At 43.5% G+C, this 24,249-nt stretch overlaps 1 protein-coding gene across 1 annotated transcript in view; it reads left to right on the top strand.

The window, feature by feature from the left end:
* LOC141259317 (probable cation-transporting ATPase 13A4) overlaps positions 1 to 24,249 on the top strand; it is a 184,094-nt gene that overhangs the window by 86,921 nt on the left and 72,924 nt on the right. The window contains exons 11-19 of the mRNA XM_073675071.1: positions 7,444 to 7,601; positions 10,465 to 10,656; positions 11,595 to 11,656; positions 13,680 to 13,830; positions 14,082 to 14,162; positions 14,358 to 14,514; positions 15,858 to 15,975; positions 17,025 to 17,149; positions 20,096 to 20,259. Coding sequence (XP_073531172.1) covers positions 7,444 to 7,601; positions 10,465 to 10,656; positions 11,595 to 11,656; positions 13,680 to 13,830; positions 14,082 to 14,162; positions 14,358 to 14,514; positions 15,858 to 15,975; positions 17,025 to 17,149; positions 20,096 to 20,259 — 1,208 coding nt within the window. The remainder of the gene's footprint in view (positions 1 to 7,443; positions 7,602 to 10,464; positions 10,657 to 11,594; positions 11,657 to 13,679; positions 13,831 to 14,081; positions 14,163 to 14,357; positions 14,515 to 15,857; positions 15,976 to 17,024; positions 17,150 to 20,095; positions 20,260 to 24,249) is intronic.

The raw sequence follows: 24,249 nt of genomic DNA on the forward strand, positions 1-24,249 counted from the left end.
AAGTACAGTAATAGTGTTGATTACTGTACTTGTCATTTAGTGTTAAAATAAAGGATTTATTTAAAAAAAAAATGGCGTGGGGTTCCCCTTAATTTTAGGCTCTAGCGGAGGTTAAGCAGACAGCTGGGGCAAATGTTTGAAGCCTGGGAAGGGGGTAATACCCACGGAGCTTCCCAGGCTACTAATATCAGCCCCCAGCTGAATACCTAGCCTTTACTAGCTATTAAAATGGGGGAACCCCCCCAAAAAAATAACGTGGGGTCCCCCCTAATTTAATAGCTAGCACAGGCTAGGCAGACAGCTGGGGGCTTATATTAATAGCCCAGGAAGGGTGCCATGAATATTGGCCCCCTCCCAGGCTAGAAACACCAGCCGTCAGCCGCCCCAGAAATGGCGCATCCATAGGATGTGCCAATTCTGGCACTTAGCCTCGCTCTTCCCACTGCCCTGTAGCGGTGGCAGTGGGGTAATAGGGCTGGGGTTGATGTCAGCTTATAATGCCAGATGACATCAAGCCCAGGTTAGTAATGGAGAGGCGTCTATAAGACACCCCCATTACTAACCCCATAGTCAAAGTTAAAGAAAAACACAAACACCCAGAATAAAGTCCTTTAATTGAAATAAACACACAATTCTTTATTGTTCTAAATTAAACCATACTTACCATCACGCCCATTCCAGCTGAAGCCAACGATCTCCTGCAATAAAAAAAAAATAATAAAGCAACATCATCCTTACCTTTCAATGGTTCCCAGGACAGCTCCAGCTCTGCTACATCGAGATGACAGGCTGGACCGCAGCAGAACGCTGCCATCCAGCCTGTCATCCCGCAGACACTGAGAAGCGCAGGCATGCTTGCGCTCCTCAGTGTCTCTCTGTGACGTCATCCAGATGAGCCGAGTTCATGTCCAATGAACTCAGCTCACCTCATGCACGTCACTGACAGCGTGGGAAAATTCTCACGCTGAAGTGCTGAGTGCAGGAGAATTTTCCCACGCTGTCAGTGACGTACATGAGGTGAGCTGAGTTCATTGGACATGACCTCGGCTCATCTGGATGCCGTCACAGCCAGACACTGAGGAGTGGAAGTATGCCTGCGCTTCTCAGTGTCTGCGGGATGACAGGATGGATGGCAGCGTTCTGCTGCGGTCCAGCCTGTCATCTCGATGTAGCAGAGCTGAAGCTGTCGTGGGAGCCATGGAAAGGTAAGGATGAGGTTGCTTTATTATTTTACTTTTATTGCAGGAGATCGTTGGCTTCAGCTGGAATGGGCGTGATGGTAAGTATGGTTTAATTTAGAACAATAAAGAATTGTGTGTTTATTTCAATTAAAGGACTTTATTCTGGGTGTTGTGTTTTTTTAAATACTTTACTAGAAATTCATGGTGGTCATGTCTAATATTGGCGTGACCCCATGAATTTCGGGCTTAGGGCCAGCTGATAATGGCAAGCTGGCCTTAACCCCTTTATTACCCAGTGAGCCACCGCACCAGGGCCCTGGATGAGTTGGGTACAGCGCCAGAAGATGGCGCTTCTATGAACGCGCCATTTTCTGGGGCGGCTGCGGACTGCAATTTGCAGCGGGGGTGGCCCAGAAAGCTTGGGTCTCCCTGCGCTGCGGATTCCAGCCCCCAGCTGCCTAGTTGTATCTGGCTGGGCACAAAAATAGGGCGAAGCCCCACGCATTTTTTTTTTTAATTATTTCATGAAATTCATGGAATAATTAAGAAAAAAAGGGCTTCCCTATATTGTTGTGTCCGGCTAGGTACAAATAGGCAGCTGGTGGTTGGGGGCAGCCCGTTCCTGCCTGCTGTACCTGACTGGACACAAATATAGGGCGAAGCCCCACATAATTTTTTTTTAATTATTTCATGAATTTCCTGAAATAATTAAAAAAAAATTGACGTGGGGCTTTGCACTATATTTGTGTCCAGCCAGGTACAGCAGGCAGGAACGGGCTGCCCCCAACCACCAGCTGCCTATTTGTACCTGGTTGGACACAACAATATAGGGAAGCCCTTTTTTTCTTAATTATTCCATGAATTTCATGAAATAATTAAAAAAAACAAAACGTGGAGCTTCTCCCTATTTTTGTGTCCAGCCAGGTACAACTAGACAGCTGGGGGATGGAATCTGCAGCACAGGGAGGCCCAAGCTTTCTGCCTCCCCGCTGAAAATTGCAGTCTGCAGCCGCCCCGGAAAATGGCGCGTTCATAGAAGCTGGATGCTGTACCTGGCTGGCATACAAAAATATGGCGAAGCCCACGTCAAAAGTTTTGGGAAAAATTAATTAAAAAATAAATAATAATTTAGGGACTGCATCTTTATTAACTCCTCAAATGTCATTTAGTGTTAAAATAAAGGATTTATTTAAAAAAAAAATGGCGTGGGATCCCCCATAATTTTAGTCTCTAGCGGAGGTTAAGCAGACGGCTGGGGCAGATGTTTGAAGCCTGGGAAGGGGGTAAAACCCACGGAGCTTCCCAGGCTACTAATATCAGCCCCCAGCTGAATACCTAGCCTTTACTAGCTATTAAAATGGGGGACCCCCCCAAAAAAAAATAACGTGGGGTCCCCCCTATTTTAATAGCTAGCAAAGGCTAGGCAGACAGCTGGGGGCTGATATTAATAGCCCAGGAAGGGTGCCATGAATATTGGCCCCCTCCCAGGCTAGAAACACCAGCCGTCAGCCGCCCCAGAAATGGCGCATCCATAGGATGCGCCAATTATGGCACTTAGCCTCGCTCTTCCACGCTGCCCTGGTGCGGTGGCAGGGGGTAATAGTGGTGGGGTTCATGTCAGCGCCAGCTGCCATGAAGCCCAGGTTAGTAATGATGGGCGTCTATAAGACACCCCCATTACTAACCTACAAAGTGTTAAAAAGAAAAAACACACACTACACCCAGAAAAAAATAATTTATTTGAAATAAAACACACAATTTTATTTAATTCTTAGTTTACTAAAAATAATAGTTACCTGTCCACGTTCCTGCGCTGATCTCCCATGCACAGCTGTCACATCTGGAGATGGTGACAGCTGTCATGGCTGCTGTAAGCTCACGCTGCCGGGAACACGTCCGCTCCCGGCAGCGGGAGCCACTGACTGAGGTCACCGGAGTGCATTCAGGCAGCGCAGCTCCGGAGACCTCCTTTACGGCACTGCTGTACCGTGGGAATTTCTCACGATACAGCAGGGCCGTAAAGGAGCTAACCGGAGCAGCGCTGCCTGAACTCCGGTGAACCCTTACGGCCCCGTCATTCTAGCGGCGGCAGCGGTTCAGAGCGGTCACATTCTATGTGGCTGCTCTGAACTGGAGATCTTCGTGGGACACTCGTGGACTACTACGGAGGGGTAAGGATAAGGTTGTGGTTTATTATTTTATATTTTATTACAGGAGATCGATGGCTTCGGGGAATTAGGTGTCTAGGTGAGTATAGGTGTAGTTTTTTATTTTTTACTTTATTTTAGGTGGCGATCGGCGGGGACAGGTAATGTATGAACTAATTTCTTTTAGGTAACCACTGGCCACCAATCACATGTATTTAACATTTATTGGGGACACAGTAGGGCAATTTAAATAGCAGGATCAGGCTGATGGGAACTACTGCTCCCATCGAGCTGATCCTGCTGGCAGGAGTGGACGATGGGAGTAGTAGTGTCACATCGGCCTATGTCTGCCTGCACGCACAGACACCGCGCACACCCGCACAAACATCGCACAGACACCCCGCACACACACCCCGCACACATCGCACAGACACCGCACACACCCGCACAAACATCGCACACACACCCCGCACACACACCCCGCACACACACCCCGCACACACACTAATCATGACGGGTCTGGGAGGTGAGGCTGACCTGTGCGGCCGTGGGAAAGTTCATGTGAGTTCATGCAGTCAAGCATGAACTCACATGAACCCTCTGAGGGCACCGCGGCGACTTCAAATGAACAGCTGATCGGCATCACCTGATACCTCAGCTGTTCATTTGAAATAACCGGCGGGAAAGCGCAGCACAGAACGGGAAAGCCGGCGGTGAAGTCTTTTCACTGCCGGCTTCCCCGCCCGGGTCCTTCGCTCCTTGGTGCTGCGCTCCCCGCCCGGTCCTAATTTACGATTGGGATTGGAGGTGGCGAGGGGAGCGGAGGATCGGGGTGGGAGGCTGCGGGGAAGCAGTATGGGGCTGTGTGATTGTTTAAAAGCCGCCGGCTTTTAAACAATCAGGAGAATTCTCCCCCGCTGGGATGGCATTCTGATGACAGGCTGGATCGCGCTGCCATCCAACTTGTCATCCTTCACAGACACTGCAGAGCGCAGGCATTATGGGAACTTCCGATTCCGGTATCCGATATTGTAAAAGTATCGGAATTAAGTATCGGAATTCCGATACCGCGAATATCGGCCGATACCCGATATTACAGTATCGGAATGCTCAACACTACTCCTAAACACTTTTTGCATAATAATTTGGAACACAGTGTACATGTGCTTTTCCACAAAACACCAGTGGTTCACGTAGTGAATCTTACAGTTCTAACTTGCCAACCGTGGTCTGTATGGAGTTGTTCAATAAAGGGCCCAAAATTAAGATAACATAGATGGGAGAGGTCTCTATGAATAGGAATTCCTAAGTATTTGATACCCTGTGAGGGCCAGGCAAAGGGAAAGTTGGACTGGATGGAATCCTATATGGATTTGGGGAGGGAGACATCGAGGGCCTCAGACTTCGCTGCATTGATTTTAAAATTTGACCATGTAACAAAGTGATCTATTTCAGCCATAACAGCATGGATGGATATATGTGATTGAGTGATATATACTAGGACATCATCAGCAAATAGAGAGCACTTGTACTCGGTGCCTCCCACCTCAATCCACCTAATATTGGGGTTATGGCGAATTGATGAGAGCAGGTGCTCCGTCACTAGGATGTATAAGAGAGGGGACAGAGAACATCCCTGCCTTGTCCCATTGGTGATTGTGAAAGGTGATGAAAATGTTCTGACGCGCCCCCTGGGCCTTGGGACACCCGGAGCCGGACCCTTTTTGGTGGATGCTGGTGGTTGTAGTCTCCGTGGCGGCAACCCGGTTCCGTGGCTCAGGGCGGTCAAACCAGTGGCGGAACTATTTATGTGGTTTTGATGTTTAAATGTCCGACTACGCCACCCGTGGATTGCGGTCAGAGTGAACCGCCGCTCCAGGGCAGACCGCTGAGGCTGGTGTTGTGGGTGCAGCAGAGCGTAGCATAACTCCCTACGGGAGGAGTATAGCCTCAGGGCAGTGTATGCGGAGGATGGGGGTGATGGTGCAGGGCAGCAGCAGTAATGACACAGAGTCAGTGATGCAGTCCAGGGCCTTTACTCACAGTTCTTATTATCCAGACCACGTCTGCAGGTAACGGCTGCCCACGTCGTACTGTGCTCACCAGGTGAGGGGCTCAGACAACTCACAGATAACTTTGGAGTGCTTCACAGGACCCCCTTTGTGTGTCCTTTGGCTGGCCTTTCTTACCAACCCTTCTGTCCGGCTGCCTCGGGCCTCCTCTTGGTAAACTTGGCGCCAGTTTCCCTGACCCTATGTGGTGCCTTCCTAGCGGGTGTAGCGAGGGGCTGCGCCACATAAAATGTCACAGCCTCCTGTTTCTAGCTGAGGGTCGTTTCCTGCCTCCACTAGTTTCGGGGACCGGTCTCCCCCTTTGGCCTGACCCCTCCACGCAGGTGGATTCGGGCGTGCGGTGGCGACTCGCCCGTCCGCACCCCTGAGATCCCTTCGTTCCTCGTTCCTGGAGCCTTCTCCGCTCCTCTTCCTTCCTTCTCCCTCTTCCAGGCCTGGGCCTCTGTTACTAGGCCCGCCTCCGGAGCAGAGCTCATGCAGAGCCCCTGCTCCCTGCCACTTCTGCTCAGACTTCTCTGCACTGAACTAAGATGGTGCCCACCTTTTATACTCCCTTCTCAATGCACCCAGGAACTGCTTCCTCCCTGCTCCTGCACTACAGGGTTCCCCTTCCTCAGTGTTCCCTCCCCCCACTCCAGCCAGGGACAGGGACTGTCGTGCTCATCTCAGGGGCATATTGGTCGCCCTGCCCCACGGCAATGTGGTGTAATGCATGCAGGTGTCGGGTCCTGATCCACACTACATCCTTACCTGAGAGTGAGATATCACACCTCTGGGTGAGGTGCAATACCTCTGTAGCAACCGAGCCCTCAGGGTGCTACAGTTCCATTTATCTTCAGCCTAGGTGACGTATTGCGATACAGGGCCGTGATTTTGGCTATAAAAGGGTCCCCTAGACCCCTACCCCAAGCTTTTTAAGAGAATCATATATGGCGTGCCAGGAGACTCTATGGAATGCTTTCTCAGCATCCAACGAGAGTATCTAATTACAAATTTTTAACTGCATCTAGCCCAGGAAATACTTTGTGCCTAGTAGCGGGGTCTGCTAGTCAGCGGATTATCCCGGCTGTTAAGCAAGCTACACCACCTGTAGTTTGGACACTTCATTTTTTCAAAGGAAATGCTTCGGGACCACGGGATACTCAGTGAAGAGCATCAGGAGGCACCCCAAGGCATAGGGGCTCGGACTGGCAGTAGGATGCCTTGCGGTGGACAGCCGAGCTCGATCCTTATAAAAGCTTTTTAACTGCAGCAGCTTTAGTGGACGCTACTGGAGCTGGAATTACGCGGCTGCTGGCATGAGACTTGCCCTCCAATAGATCCTTGTAAATGGATTTAAAGTGTATTTATTCAAATTAGAGAAACAATTTAAATTAAAAAGCTTAGAGCTGCCTCCACCACAGGGGGGCTCGCTCGACCCACCAGCGGACAGGCACCAGTATTGGGAGAGGGGGGCTGGCCGTCAGGGTTCACCGCGGCTCTGGCACAAACCCGGCGACACGGAGGTGGCATGGGCAGGAGCGGACTGAACGTGTCGGCTTCTCACTTTTTGGATTTTAGAAGGGCATGACATGCCTATATCTGTGTCTCCCCCTCCTTTTACTCCTCCACCTCTTTTCTTTTCGCATGACTATATGTACTTGTCACTTTTCCATGTGTTAGTTGTGTCTTCTGAGCAGTTTGTCAGCTTTTGGACACCTTTGAAGGTGTTTTCTATGTGTTTCTATGTGTTTTTGTTTGCCTGCCATTGGTTTTAACGGTGTTCGAAGGTGTTCGACGAACAGTTCGACGAACAGTTCGACGAACAGTTCAGCGAACACACGGGTGTTCGACGAACCGAACCGAACTCGAACACTACGGGGGTGGCTCAACACTACTCTTGTCTCCAGTCATTCGACTCCCTGATTTGATCAAAACTGGCAAACGTGAAACCTTTTGAGTTTCCCCTAATACTTTCCATATAGGTTTCTCATCACATGTAAAGCAAATGAACTTGTTTTTCTTTACCTTTCTGTACTGATTTCTTTGACTTTTTAATCTCAGGTTTTAATACGGCAAAAGGTGACCTGGTACGGTCCATTCTGTACCCTAAACCGGTGAACTATAAGCTGTACAGAGATGCACTGATTTTCCTTGGCTGCCTCATCGGTTTGTCCATGGTTGGGATGATTTATGCCGTTTGTGTATTTTCTTTGGATGGGGTAAGTTACTTTTTCATTTAGAAAATCAACAGTAAATTTTTCATTTCTGCAATCTGTGTTGTTTTCTTGTTAGTAGGAATTCCATTATTTCTGAGCTTTGCTTCAAATTTAACTAAAAAGCATCATGAGACATAAAGTAAATGTGCACCTTTTTATACACAGTTTTTAATTTTTTGACATTTTGACATTTTTTTGACATTTTTTGTATACACTTGTAGGTGTATGACATATTTCTCTATCTTTCTGATACTTGTTCCTTTATGGCTTATAATTTAAAATAAGTGATGCTATTAGTTTCATTATTGTTAATAATAGAAAGGTAAATATTAACTTTAGTTGAGTTACTAATATGTTTAGCAATAAAAGGACTAGTCCTAAAACATGAAATCATCCCCTATCCCATGATTGGTGGGGGTCTGACTGCTGGGACCTCAATAAATACCAAGTTCAGGGCTCTGTAGCCCGTTCTCATGGTTCCAAAGCCCCAGTCAGACCCCCATTGATCTGCAAGTTATCCCCTTTCCATTGGATAGGGAATATCTATCTTTTTTTTCTTTTGGGGGGAAGGGGGGGTCATCAAAACCGCAGCATCTTAGGCCACATTCACACTTTGAATATTTGAGTTTTTTTCACCTCAATATTTACAAGCCAAAACCAGGAATGGGTGAATAATGCAGAAGTGGTGACGTGTTTCTATTATACTTTTCCTCTGATTGTCTCACTCCTGGTTTTGGCTTACATATACTGAGGTAAAAAACTCACCAAATACTGAACATGTAGCCATACAGTTCCAGCAAAGTGGATGGGATTATAGAAATCTCATGCCCACTGTGCATTTTTTTTTACTCAGCTTACACTGACTTGCAGTGCGTGATTCACATCTGCAGCATGTCAGTTTCTCTTACAGTTACGTTGAGTTTTATGTGCACATTTTTCCCATAGAATTGCTTTAGGCCGCATTCACACTTTTACTGATGTAAAATTATTACCTAAAGTATCAACGTGGCCTAATGCAATTCTGTGGGAAAAATCGGCAGATAAAACTCAGTGTACCTGCAAGATAAATTGACATGCTGCGGATTTGAAACACACACCGTAGCTCAGTGTAAGCTGAGTAAAAAAAAAAAAAAAGCACAGTGGGCATGAGATTTCTATGAATCCCATCCACTTTGCTAGAACTCTAAGGGCTCGCTCCCACTTGCGATTAAATCGGACAAATTCTATCCGATACCAAAATCGGTCCAATGTTAATCAATGATTCTGAGCTCATATGCGTTTTTTTTTCAGCTCTGATCGGATTGAGATCGGACTGAAAAAAAATTGCAGCATGCTGCGATTGCATGTGGAATTCAGGTTGCACGTGACGCGCCCCCAGGGCAGTGGGGTACTCGGTGTCCGGGCCTATGGATGCTGGGGGGGGGGCAAACTTATGGTGTGGCACCCATGCTCCCCTGACCTCAACCCCATTGAGAACCTCTGGAGCATCATCAAAAGGAGTGTCTATGATGGCGGGAGGCTATATTTGTCATTCTAATCTGTAACGAGACCCAAGCCTTTGCAATTTGTAACCACAGCAGCAACACACTGTACTTTTCGGGCAGCCAAAAGGCTTATTTATAAGGGCAATTTAGGATGGAATGTGCAGACTTTATATTGCTTTGTTTTTTTGCTAACTAGAATTACTCAGATGTGAAATATGTAAAGTGTGCTTGGTATTTATCTTACCACGTGGATAGGCCTTTGCTTTTAGCTCGTAGCAGCCATTGAACAAAACTCTGAGATCAATATGAATAAATGTAGACAATAGAGAAGTGCACAGCAGTGTTACATTCCACAAAACCTGCAAGTTATGACAAATGGACATTTATGAATGAAATGCCGTTGAAGTACGTATTTTTAGTATAGAAACAAACTTGTATACGTAAAGTTATCCTCAAAGCTGCTTCCTCAGTAGTGCATTGTTCAGTCTCAGATTTAGGAAAAGAATCTATCAGTCGGTTGCATTAGTAAATAAAACACCAACTGCCTGCTTCATTAAAGGGAATCTGTAGCTGGGTTGTTGCTACCATCTGAGAGCAGCATGATGTAGGTGCAGAAACCCTGATTGCAGCAATGTCATTTACTGGGTGCTCCAGTTTTGATAAAATCACTGTTTTATTTGTGGCATCTACTAGGCCTCTGAATTCTGAGCTCTGTATCACCCCGCCCAAATCACTGATTGACAGATTTCTATGTATACTGTGCATAGGCAGAAAGCTGCCAATCAGTGGTGGGTGTGGGATTATACAGAGCTCATGAATATAGAGGACTACAATGCAGCAGGTTTACTAGTCCTCTAATGATAATCTCCGGCTGATAATACAGTGATTATATAAAAACTACACCTAGCAGCCCAGTAAGTCTCTGGAATTGATATCGAAGCTCTTACATTATGCTGCTCTCAGATTGGATTGGATTCTTCAAACGAACCTATTATGCCAGAAAAAAACTTTGAAAAGTCAGAAAATTTTTGTGCCATGTGGCGTTTCTGTAAAATTTTGCAACTTTTGGGCTTTTCAGGCCAGTTTGAAGCAGCTCCACCAAAATGGATCAAATTTAGCAAAATTGCAGGAGTTTGTGTCGGAAATGCTTCTCCAGTCCATTTCTGGCAGGATACATAGAGGCGCACACCACTAATAAGATGCACTGATATCGGGTATTCTCACCCCACTAGCTCAGAAACAACTGAAATTAGAGGCAGTGCATGCAGAGAGCAAAACTCATGAAAAATACAGGATAAAAGTCATGTATTGGCCAGAAGTGGTGTTATTTCATATGTACACTTACAGAATATTTTATTCTCAAATCATACTCAAAACCATAGGAATATGGCGCTGGAGAAGTTGTGAAGAAAGCCTTAGATGTCATCACCATTGCAGTTCCTCCTGCTCTTCCAGCTGCCCTCACAGCAGGAATCATTTATGCGCAGAAAAGACTTGAAAAATCTGGAATCTTCTGTATTAGTCCTCAACGTATTAACCTCTGTGGGACTGTGAACCTGTTTTGCTTTGATAAGGTAATGGGCATTTCTTTTCGTAGGCTGATTGTATTAAAGGGATTCTGTGATATTGGATTAATGCTGTTAGCCTGTTGATATAAGGTTAATCTGCATTTTAATGGTGTTATAAAGGTGCCTGCCCGCTGTCCTGAAACTGCACCACCCAGGGGAAAATGTACTTGATTTATCCCGGGAGCCACTGGCTTTCAGTCATGCAGGCTGTTACAGTCACGGCTCACAGCATTGTGACTGCCGGCTGTAGGCACTTTCCAGCACTTTGACAGCTGGCTCGGCACTGATGCACTGCCGAGCCGGGTGTCAGTCAAAGTGCTGGGGTGTACTTACAGCTGCCACTCACAGTGCTTATACTCCCCTGTAATAGGCAAGCAACCCATCTATCCTACCTCCGCAGATCCTTGCCAGTTTCTTCACTATTTCCTTCAGTCAAGCTTTGGTTTTCGTATTGCCGACAGTTCCTAACATGGTCACTTGCGGCCGATGCAGTCATGTGGGACGTGACACATGTCATTGACCACATGAGGCCTACAACCAGAAGATCCAAAGAGCAAATTGTGACCAGAAATGGCAAGGACACGGCTCTGCAGGGAGCTGTGTTGGCCAGACAGGTGGGGAGCTGACCTAGGACAGGTATGTATAAGCTTTTATTACTTTTTAACCCCTTACGAGCCTTTGGACCAATTACTCTTTAGTTCTGCAGGGACCTTACAGTATAATAAATGTCTTTTGATGGCAATTTTAATTCAGACAAATTTTATTCAAACAAAGTCAAATTTGTCTGCTGATTCAATAGAATTTGCCCAGCATGAATTTTGAGAAATTGGCTCATCTGTTATTTCCATATTTGTGTATGGTACTGGTGACAGTGAAGGAATACCATAGTATATCTGTGCAGATCATCGATATAACATATGTGCCTGTGTTTCTATTTTTGCTAGACTGGAACCTTAACAGAGGATGGCTTGGATCTTTGGGGAATTGTCCCTTCTAATGGATACCGGTAGGTGTGAAAATAAAACTGTCACCCTGAACTTTACCTTGTGATGTCAAAGTGATCTAAAATGTCTAGAATTATAAGGGATTCCATAATTGTGAAAGTATGGGACAATTTTTGAATTCTGGCATCAGATCAAAAGTTCCTTCTGCAAAATTCCAAGTTTCAGAAGCATCTGATACCTTCTGAATGTTTTCATTTGCTATAGTAATATAGTCATTTTTTAAGCAATAAATATGTTCTTTAATGTCATTTTGCAACAAAGATGAATTAGCTAATATTTCCAAAATTGTGCAATTTAAAGGGAATTTGACACCTCCAGAAAAGCTATTTATTTGCAGATATAGGGGTAATCTGCAGGTAAATAGCATTGAAATCATGTTTGGTGGCTACAGACAAATAATGAAGTTATATGTTCCCTGCAGCCATTCGCTTTCAGTCATCAGAGCAGTGTAGGGGGCTGTAACAGTCACCTCTCACTATCCAGTGAGCCAGCTGTAATCACTCTCCAGCATATTGATTGACAGCGTGTTCTGCACACACACGCTGCAGAGCAGGCTGCCGATCAATGTGCCAGGGAATGATTAAAACCACGCTCACTGTAAAGTCATCACCTGATGACTGAAAGCATATGGCTGCAGGGAGAATATATATTAATTTTCTCCCTATAGCCGCTGTTCCATGGTTCAAGCACCATTTACTTTCAGATATCATGGTAATCTGTAGGTAAATTCCATTTCTGGAGGTGAAACTTTACCTTATAATGCCTCTACTTAGGTGCACTCTCCTATCTTTTGGTTGTACCTGCCATATGGTTGCCTTTTTCACCGTCTCTACCTGCTTACATATTACGAGAGGCCTCTTATTTCCATATGTGCGTTGTCAGATATAAGTTTGAACAATAAGTGGATTCTAATAGTATATTGTTATCACAATTTGATATAATTTCTGTTTACATTTTTTTTTTCATTATATGTGTTTGTCTTTATTTTCAACACACAGCTGGTACATGAGAACTTCTAGAGCATGTATAGACTTGTAGGGATTTACTGCTTATAAGATTTTTCTCACTTTGAAAATTAGATATGTTTTGCATTAGTGTTTAAATTCTTCAATTTTAACACTATAAATATCATATAAAAGCATAGTAAGAACAGACTGGATACCAAAGTAGGAGGAAAAATAAAGAAAAGTACTCTCTTTGAAAGTTTGCCTGGTTTGGACAGCCATTTTTTGTTAAAATGGTCACTGAAAGAAAAAATACAGAGGTAGGGTGTAATATATTATCAACTCTTGAAGCTCACGAGCTCCAACAAGGCTCCTAACTGTTACGGGCCTCTAATAGAATTGGTCTTTTCATATGGTCCAAAGGGACCTTTTAGGCCACCCTAGACTCCAAGGCCCAGGAATGACTGCAGCACCTGCACCCAATATAGGTTTGCCATTGAGGGAATATGTGTCCCACTACTTGGACCCTTTGTGATCAGCCAATGTCACCAGGTAACTTTGCTCAGTGAATCCCCACCTCTACGCTTGCAACAAAATTAAGCTGTACATAGTGCCTATTGAAATCAACTGTGCTGTAAAACACTTACACTCTGGGCACTCCGAGTAATCCCTTTAAAAATAGGCCTTTGGTTTGGGTGGGGGAGAGGGGCAGAGAAAGGAAAGGGGGTTGGCTGTCTCTCAGAAAGGCCAGCAGAGGATGGAATCTTATTGACAGTGGGTAAAAGTACTGTATGCCAATTGACTAATTGCGAATGAAAACTAGTGGAGCCATCTTATAAATGAATACCCGACACTTAAGCATTCAGTTGCGTTCAATCGAATGGGTCTACAGCCAATTCCTATGCCCAGATTATTGTATGTGAGCAAACCTGTAAATTCCCAAATGCAACATTTTTGTTTTTTTTATTGGGAATTTTAAAACCTTCTGTTCTGTCACCATCTTCTTGTTTTAGAAAGCATCTTCTATGGCATGGTTTAATAATATGAGATGTTAATTCTTTATTCCTGTACTTAACTTTAGATTTCAGGATATTATGACGGTCTCAAGTGGCTCATCACTTTCCTGGGGGCCTTTGTTGGGGGCTATGGCTTCATGCCATTCATTGATTGTTTTAGATGGGAGCGTACAGGGAGATCCTTTGGACTTGAAAATGTTTGAGTTCACTTGCTGGGTAAGTTCTTCTGTGTCCTATTACATGATCAGTAGTAACATGTGGTATGATGTGCTGCAGCAATATTAGTCTGAACCTGGTTGTATAATACTAATATAACACCGGAAATGAACTAATTACAATGTAACCTTCTACGGACAATTTGATTATTGAACTTTTTACAAGATTTACAGTTTAAATAAATACTTTATATTTTGTGATACATTTTTTCCTAATTGTATACTAATTTATGGTATTTTTTTTTTATCTAGGAGATTGAAGCAGCCCCAGTAGGGAAATGTGAAGAGTCTTTGGAATCCATGACTGTGAAGCCAGGTCCTGAAGCAAATACGGTAAAAGACGTTTCGAGATGGACATCACTAGTAGTTTTTTATGCTGTTGTTGGCAACAGATGCAGAGCTATAATTGTGCTGCATAATCCTATCCTTAGGGTATAATGTTTGCTTAGTGATTGTAATGACATGACTTAAAGTGTTAAGCTTGAAAATACATGTCTTTTTAATAACTGCATAATTCTTTACTATTAGGTCAATGTTGAAGGTATCGTCATCCTGCAACAATTTCCGTTCTCCTCTGGCCTGCAACGCATGTCTGTGATCACCCAGGTCCTCAATGGTGACGAATATGCTGTTTACATGAAAGGAGCTCCAGAGATGGTGGCCTCATTTTGCAAACCAAACACAAGTTAGTAGTATGTCACAAATAAGAAATTTGGCTAAGAACATTAGTCAAGCAAAGGTATATTTTTAGAGAGAACATATCATTTCTTACCAACTATAAGACACATTCATGCAGTGGTGGACACAGACTGAAGAGGGCCCCTGTGCAAGAACAGTACATGGGATCCTTAATGTGTCTTCTTGCTACTTTGGAGGTTGAAGTGGGCCCCTTTACCTCTTGGGCCCCTGTGTGACTGAACAGGTTTCACCAATGGTATGTCCGCCCCTGTGTTCCTGTGAATCAATGCCGTAAAGTGTGTACACCTGATGCAAAAGAAGAGGAAACTGGCCATTTCACCCCTTTCTCCAACAGTGTATGGTCTCTAGTCAAATAATAGTGAAGTGTAGTTGTGACCTGACAGCCCAAGATCTCAGGGTCTGTTCAATGGAAAACTCACCACTGTATTCTTACTTAATGGGAAAACTCTAATGAATACAGTTTGGTGAAGCTACACATAATGTATATTTGGTGATGTATAAGCCACAATACGGAAATACGTTTCTTAAAGGGGTTCTCGTGTCTTAGTTTTTCAGAAATGCACCTCTCTTGCTTCCTGGCTTCCTGTTCAATGGTGGGCAGTGCGCTTCTGCTTGATTGAGATTTTGGACCATTGCTGGGCCAAACTGTGATTACCGAAGCTGCTACATGAGACAGCTTCGCCTCTGATGCATTGGAGGAGCACAGGGGCACTGAAGATGGACAGAATTGGGAACTATCAGTGCGCTACAGAAATATCAGCCATACTTAATGCCGTTCTTACAAGTTCTCTTAGGAAGGACTTGTAAGCACTGCACATATTCAGCCTGCATAGTAGACTGCAGCCGTGACCGGTTACTTGGGCAAAGAGACATAAACAATAGAATTAAAACTCACTCCGTTCTTGAGAACAGAGAGGATTTTTTTAATAAGAAATAAATTGTGAACTAACTTGTTAAAGCAAAGAGCGTGGGAATGACCCTATAATTGGCATAAGCCATGCAAAAAGGATTTAAATGTTTCTACACGAAGAGGGAAGGAATAAATTAGAAAGTGACTGCTCAACTGTTTTAAAATTTTCTAATAAGGATTAGTTTCCTCAAAGGTGCGCCTTCATTTTAATGCACACTACAATATTGGGGTTGGACGGGGGGCCATATCGTGAACAGTTTGGGACAACTCTTTGCGGCCATTTTGTAGATGCCTCTGTTTAAACTGCTCATATTTGATATTTGATAACGACCTGCTGCTCTTTAAGGTGCACAATAGTGAATTCACATTTAAAAATACTTTTTAACATTATTTTATTCATTCATTTTTTTACCAAATAGTTCCTCTCAACTTCTCTGAGGAGCTGGAGCTTTACACGAAGCAAGGATTCCGCGTTATTGGACTGGCATACAAAACATTAGACAGAAGTGAAAATCTAAACATTAAAGCTTTAAAGCGGTAAGGCCATTTGTTTTATCATGTCATAAACAAAATACTGGAAGCTTGTGCATCTGAGACTTAAAGATCATATATTCTGAAGGCTGTAAAATATCCTGTATCCAGGCCGATACAATCTGCCAGCACTAGGTGACAAACTACTGTGCAGTGATGGAATTTCTGTTGTATCACACTCCATGTCACTATTGATCAGCTACAGCTCTGGTGACATAGAGGTTTTTGGACAGATTCCACAACAGTTGCTTTAATATTTTTCTTCCCTTTTGAACTTCATTATAGTTGATTCGGTGCCCTGTAAAAGTGTTTTTTTTTTTTTTTTTTTTACACTGAGCAGAAAATTAGTTTTATTAGCCTGAACTTTATTGTTTGGTGCAAGCACATGGATTTCTGCAAGCCCCATATTTGTAAATGGGAAAATTGCAGAAAGGTGTTCAAAAAAGCTGCTATATATGAATACATCCCGAATCCGAGGAAAATGTGGTAATTAAAGGTTGATTCCCATCTTTATATATGTTCATTGTTGGATAGTGCTTGTAAAAACAAGAATTTTTGCAATTTACTGTTTATTAAAATTTTTAGCCGTTCTTGAAATATTAACATTTTTCTTTTGTATACAGATCATTGAATAGGTGCACAGTGCTTACAAGCTCTCTTCTATTGAGCTTGTAAGCACTGCTTTGATGCTGGAAGGATTGCTGGAGCACAATGTTATCTCCTGATCTCAGCCGGCTTCAAGCTATACAGGAGCAGTGGTCAGCCTCGTAGGCAATGAGATGTAAAAGAGTTAATATTTCAAGAATAACTGCAAATTTTGAATAAACAATAAATTGCAAAAGCTCTTGCTTTTATGAGCACTGTCCAGCAAAACCCCTGTATGAAGATGGGAATAACCCTGTTAAGGCCACTTCATCAAGTTAAATTGTGGTTTTCAAATTGTCCTGTGATCTCTTGGACATGTACTGTATAGCACAGTGATAATGTGTATTATTTGTATCAAATGTAGCTCACTTGTTTGAATATCATTTAATAAACTTACCTTTTGTAACAAGGGATGAAGTGGAATGTGACCTGTCTTTCATTGCTCTTCTTGTGATGGAAAATCGTCTTAAATTGGAAACTAGACCAGTATTAAAGGAACTGTCCAATGCCAGGGTCAGAACTGTCATGATTACAGGTATGATTCTACACTATTCTGACAGCCAAATATCTCTCTTTCCAATATTTGCCAGTATGAGATAATATCTAAACTAACAACTCAGGCTGCAAAGGGTAGTTTTTTTTTAATAAATTGATCACTGAGCCCAGGATTTCTGTCTTTCTATATCAACTAAGGAATGTTTTCCTTAGACCATGTGGGGGCATCACAATCATGGACCAGACCTCAATCACAGGAGAATAAAACTTTCACACTCCTTATCTATGAATTGTTCCAAAATTTAAGGCCACAACTGTTCATCCCTCTCCCATAATGATAGTTCTGCTTCTTGTCACTTGTCTCATCTATTGCATTATTTCTGTGTCTTGTTATGCATAAATATGTGACTCTTCAGATTTTGTCTTATACTATGTCTGATGAAGAGACCCTAGTAGTCTCGAAAGCTTACAATTTGTTACCATCTTTTCAGTTAGCCATTAAAAACTATCAACCACTGAGGACTCTCAAATCTTAATATTTTTCATTGAGCCCAGGAATTCTGTTACCAAAATGTTTTCTTTTTTTTTAATTTTGAGATTGTGCTTGGCAATACCACATTACATGGTAATACATTACATTGTAGCAAGGTATTTTGCGGCTACAGTTTACATACTATTAAGTCAGGAAACTAGAGCCATGCCAATCATTTAATTCGTAAGGTAGATGAGCTGCCTCCAAAGGTGTCTGGCAGTGGCGCATTGTCTATTAAGAACCACGTGCACACTTGGCCAGTCTGAGCATGCATGATTATTATAGAATTATTCTAAAGTGTAAGACAAGCTCTTTTTCTTCCTTTGAAACAAAACCAATATTGTCCATGAGCTATGTCTGGTGCTACAGTTTTTTTTCTCTTAATATAATTCCTTGAAATATTTTCCTACTTTTCCATGACTAGTTGTTTATTAAAGAGGACCTTTCACCAATTTTTCATGTTGAACTGGACACAAGATGTAATAGTGACTGCAGAGTGGAATAAAACGTTTTTTTTTTATTTTGCCTCTTCATTGCAGAGATATTAGCAATCAAAGTATTTAGCACCTAATAAGTCCAAATGGGAGTTAGACAGTTTTTACTGGAGTGTGTACTTCTTCTTCTTGTATGTCATTGACCAATCATAACCCAGCAAGAACACTCATAGGAAAGAAGAAGGTGCCTTCATCATAGCTTAGAGCAGGTTTCTCAGTGTGTGATATGTATGACAGACAGCTCCGATCTCCTGGTCTAACCTCTTGTAGGAGTCAGTGTGTGGGAAGGGGCAGTGCAACTGAGTTTAGCTGTGTTATATTACAAACTCTTCTATCAGCTCTCCTACTCTCATACCACTGTCACCTCTGCTGTTCTTCCTTACCTCCACACTTCCTGTCTGGAGATGAAAGTTCAAAGTGTCAGTAGTCACACTTACGTCTGTTGTGCTAGACTTGTACTTGCTCTGCAGTGAGATCAGAGCAGGGTGTCATTACTCAAGCAGGATTAGCCCAGACCAGGCAGGCTGCTTCTGTGTGAGTAATAACTGTCTGCTCTCACTGCAGAGAAGTTACAAGTTGCCTCAGGACACCAGCCATAAGTGTGATTAATGATACACTCATTAATGAGGAGAGGTGATAAAAGGATTTATTTTGTGACACAGCTAGACTCAGCTGCACTGCCCCTCCCCCACACTGACTCATGCAGAAGGTTAGACCAGGAGATCAGAGCTGTCTGCCACTAGATGTCTCACACACTGAGGAGAAATCTGCTCTAAGCTATGGTGCGGGTGTGTTCTTCTTTCCTTTTGAGTGTTGCTGTCTGCTTATGATTGATTGATCAGTAGCATACAGGAGGAACAAGTACATGCCCCCTCCCCTGAGAAAAATGTCTGATAACACCCACCTGGATTTAAAAAAAAAAAAAAAAAGTTAACTAATTATGTGCCAAACACTTTGATTGCTAATATTTCCACAACGGAGAGGCGAAATAAAAAAAGATACATTTTATTACATTCTGTAGCAATTACTACATTGTATGTTCAGTTCAATAGTTTAATATAAAGAAACAAAGATTTCAGTTACTATACTGTATTTATCATGTCTATCATATCTTATTTCTGTAAGGCCACGTTCACACGTTCAGTATTTGGTCAGTATTTTACATCAGTAAATCAGGAGTGGAGCAATCAGAGGAAAGTATAATAGAAATATGTCACAATTTCTGTATTTTTCATCCACTCCTGGTTTTGGCTTACAAATACTGAGGTAAAATATTGAACATGTGATCGTGGGCTAATACAACAATCCAGCTGTCATTTTTCACTGAATTACATTAGGCAGAAATACCCCTGGTGTACAACAACATTCAAGTGAATGGCACATAAGGAACAGTACTTGGCGGCAGCCACTAATCAATGTATGGAGCGGCTGTGTTCCTCCATGTACATGGCTTACTGTATGTCCAGCCTCTGCCAGAGCAGGTTTCTGCTGATCAGTACGGATACCACGTGTCAGACTTCCAACAAATCTCATACTGAAGAGGTATACTACAGATGCGACATCTATTCGGAAAACTCCTTATAGTAATTTAAATCTAAATTTGGAAAATCTTTTTTTTCTTTTTTCATCAAGAGAATGCCAAGAGTGTGCAAAGCAGTCATCAAAGCAAAAGGTGGCTACTTTGAAGACCCTAGAATATAAGACATATTTTCAGTTGTTTCACACTTTTTTGTTAAGTATATAATTCCACATGTCTTAATTCATAGTTTTGATGTCTTCAGTGTGAATGTACAATTTTCATAGTCATGAAAATACAGAAAAATCTTTAAATGAGAAGGTGTGTCCAAACTTTTGGTTTGTACTCTGTTGCTTATTTATCTACACAATATGGTCATACTAGGTTATAATTTTCTGATTTTGTAATATACATATGTTTGACCATGTAATGTTTCTACTTCAGGTGACAATTTGCAAACTGCTGTAACTGTAGCTAAAAACTCTGGGATGATAAATGAACAGAGCAATGTTATCATGGTAGAAGCCAAGGGACCCACTGATTCCAGTTTGGCTTCTATTACATGGACTTTGGTACAGGGTGTGAAGCGAAAAAGTTTTGAAGAAGTGGTGAGTGGCTTGGTGATGCAAATACTTTATGCGTATCTTGGATTTTTCACATTTCATATTCTAACCCATATTTTGTTGTGATAGGCACAATTCCATCATTTTTTGTAAAAGTACTGCTTGATTTTTTCCCATTTATAAGGTTATTCCAAGAAACACGTTATTTTTCACAAATCTCAGTGAGTGCATACTTATTGTTAGCATACAGACTAAACCCAACATCATGTTTCTTTCTTGTACCTTTGTGACATTTTTCATCTCTATCCGCCCCTCTGTACATCCAGCTTCACATAGAAGTGGCGGTCCTATTCTTATCTGCTAAATTTACATTTCCAAGCAGCTCTTGCTTCTCCTCAGTGCTGCAGACCCCTTCCCTGCTCTCCAGTGTCCTGATTAGCCCCACTCCTCCAAGTTATCATCAAGCTAATATAAGTGTAGAACTCACCTTAGGCTGTATACTCTCTGTACAGTACTCTATCTGAAGAATTGTATCTTCTGCCAACTACATCTGTATAGCTGCGTGTGGTTTTACAGCATTAGTTAGTTCTAGTCCTCCTGCTGTGCCTTCTTCTCTTAGGTACCGGCATGCCCCACACACCGCTGCTTCCTAGTATGAGCTCTTCACTGTAATGAAAGGGATTCTGCCCCTTTCCATGACATTATGCCTTGCAGTACAAGCTCTGTTCTAGATATGTCCCAGAGAACAGCTATGCTGCCAAGATGACAGCGGAGAGGGACTGCACTGCGCATGATCAACCATAAGCACTAGAACTACAGGTTGGTTCCAATGGCAACTGAGGGTACATAGTTTGTAGGGGCATCTTTAGTGGGGCGATATATGCGAAATGGGGCAGATGTAAAAATAGATTATATTGGCACAAATGAATAAATACGTGTACATTATTATAAGACCATGTCGTGATTTTTGGGAATAACCCTTTACAAATTCCAGCACATACAGAATTAGGAAAACACAAATCATTTATGTATGAAGAAGCACCCTGTGTGCTCTTACACATTGTTACAAAATAAAGAGGACTAGCTTTGCTTAAAGGGAACTCGTCAGCTACAAAAGGCTATTTGCCTGGAGTGATGCTGGTTTTCTGCAGGTAAATAGATTTTTAATCATGTTTGACTCTTTAACTGGAATACTGGCTACATGGAAAATTAAAGTTAAATTCTCCCTCTAGTTATTCACTTCCGGTCATAGGGGCAGAGTATTCACTTCCGGTTATAGGGGCAGAGTAAGGGGCTGTAGCAGTCGCCGCTCCAAACACAGTTAGTGCACTGTAATCAATCCTTTACAAATTGATTATGTAAGGGTGTGACCAGGGCTGTCAGATGCCTCTCCCTCGCACAAACAGTGTTTGTACCAAATGTGTGCTCATTTGTGACTCTTATAATATGTGGAACTGCACAGAGTTCTATGAACACTAACGTATGCAGTTAATGTAATATATTGTGATTAATATATAATGTTATTCATGTATAGTGTGTAGGGAAAGTCTAGGATTAAGATTAGGGTACAAGGTGTAGCATAGGACATAGGGATTAAGTTAGAATTGGAAAGATTCAGTTATGGGCATATTAGATATAAGCAGTTCAGTGCATACTGTTAGAAGATGGTGACTAAAGTTAAGTAGGTGAAAGGTGAAGTTTCCCCAGCAACAGGGGGCAGACAGGTTAGTACACAGTTAAATGTTTGGGAACAGCTCAAGCATGGGAGCAGGCAGGGTTAGTTAAGAAGGGGAGCACTTCCTGGTTTTAGTCAGATAGAGATAGAGATGGTTGAAGATTAAAATGTAAATGAGAAAGTGTTAGCAGCATTTAAGGTCAGAGGGGTGGAGTGCACAAAAAGTACTGACTGTTCGGGCAGCATGAGAACATTGGCTACTGTTTTCTGCAGACATCCCTGCAATGTTTGAGGCCTACGGCAAAAACTAGACATTGGGAAGTGTGCCTTATTCCCTTTCCACAAATGGAAACCGGACGGGGAGACACATCAGGGAGATGTGATGGAACTCTTGGGAGCTGCGAAGCCGGATTTAGTATCCCAGGGGCCATGGGAGCCAATAAGTGAAGGGAAAGCTCAGACTGAACGAACAGAGAACATAGAAACGTACTGTGCTGTAACATCGATTGAACATGGACTGCTAAGTAAATTTGAACTGTTGGTTATGAAGCAAGTAGGGTGCCAAGGTATGGGAGAACAGCAGCTCCTCGTCCATGACTACCGCCCTGTGCACCTTACAACTTGGCATAGTCAGTAGGATTCAGAGTCCTTGTGTACAGAGGGCAGAAGAACCCCTGAAACGATCAAGATGGCCAACATGTTCTGATCTGCAACAAGTACTAAGGAAAGAAAGGGGAAAGCTATCCCTACAGTAAGATTAAGCTGAATCCCTATGATGTAGCGGGCTGCCTGTTCCTTGCAAACAGACCCGCCTTAGTCCCCAGCTAGTCTGAACAAAGACCTATATCAAAAAGAAAGGGGTCCCTAAAAGAACTAAGGACTGGAACAAAAATGGGACAGCTCCTGAACAGAGAAGGTTGTTGCAGAACATAAAAAGATAAACTGACAAAAGGGTACTACAGGTCCCAGAAGAACTAAACAAACTGACAGAGATAGGCACAGAAGCACCTGGCTAGCAAAACAGTCAAACAACACTGAAGTCCAGCACAGCCAAAAGGGCGGAGCTGGAATATATAGGCAAATGGTCACGTGACTGCAAAACACAAGATGGAAGAAACAAACAGGAGGGTTCTAACACCCAGAAGTCGGCCCATCATGAGCAGTGCCTGCCCTCGGTGGGTGCATGGTAGAGAAAGAAACAACGTGCTAGGGCTCGGCGCCATTACCGGAGAAGTGAGCGAACAGGATGCAGCTTACCAGCATGTCATGCCGTGGCGGTATTGGCCGCATGGATTGGGAGTGGCACATGGACCGCCAGTAGCTAGATCAGTGGCCTGGAGGCCTATGTGAGGTGGATGTCCCTGATGTGGATCTCACAGATGTTTCCCTTCTGGAACCGGTAGAGAAAATTCCCCTGGCGTGGCCATGTGCAGTGAGCAAGGAGAACAGTGAGCAAGTCGAGACTGCGCAATGGACGGTGAGTACCTCACAGCTCCACAAAGAGGTGCCCGTTCAGGAGGTGGCCGCAATACCACAGCCGCTGGTGTATGAGGGGGAGGTTCCAGTCCCTACCCCTGAGCAGGCTGAGTGGATTGCAGGGGTAGAGGGGAAAAATAAGCGGTGGGAGAGAGAGCTCTGGGCAGAGCTGCAGCGTTCCGAGGGAAGAGCAGTGGCAGGTCGGATGACACGTGGCCTCATACAGTTTTTTAATTCAAGTCGAGGGTACGGCTTCATCCGTAAGGCCAGAACTGGAGATAGGTATACGTTAATGTTGGTTCCATACGGTTCCAATGTACCCCCCAGCCCTGGGACCTTGTGACCTTCATCAAGGAATATGGGCCTAGGGGGTAGTACCTGGTGGTGGTCACCCTGGTTTCCCCTGAAGAGGACCAGTGAGTGGCAGAGGCCCAGGAAGCCTTGTGACCGCAGGTGACGGCCGCCCCTCAAGCAAGGGTCACCACCACCCCTAAGCCCTAAAGTCCAATTGCCCAGGAAGCAGCTGCAGAGACCCAAGCAAGGGCCATTCCCAAACGGCAGAGCCCATTCCCCAAGAGAGGGAGTGGGGAGTCCACATCCAGTGACTCATTAGGCACAATGGTGATAATTTATCAAGGCCTAGGAGTGGCCACCTACTTTGGCAGTGGAGAGTTCAAGGAGACACTTATTTGCGGCCTCTTAAAAGTTAAAGTGGCGGCCGGATTACATACTTTTTGCACAATTTCGAGACTGTTCTGTGTCCCTGAGGGCAGGAGACCCTAAAGAAAACCGGAAACGTCTGGCGCAGGCTGGTACGGCCACAGTAAAAGCAAAGTTTTTTTGTGTGTGTATTCCCCCATCCCAGTTCTTTTGCGCATGTTGCG

The sequence above is a fragment of the Phyllobates terribilis genome, unplaced genomic scaffold (assembly GCF_046119375.1).
Source record: "Phyllobates terribilis strain yellow unplaced genomic scaffold, ASM4611937v1 Scaffold_3__8_contigs__length_932513732, whole genome shotgun sequence".
Classification (NCBI taxonomy): Eukaryota; Metazoa; Chordata; class Amphibia; order Anura; family Dendrobatidae; genus Phyllobates; species Phyllobates terribilis.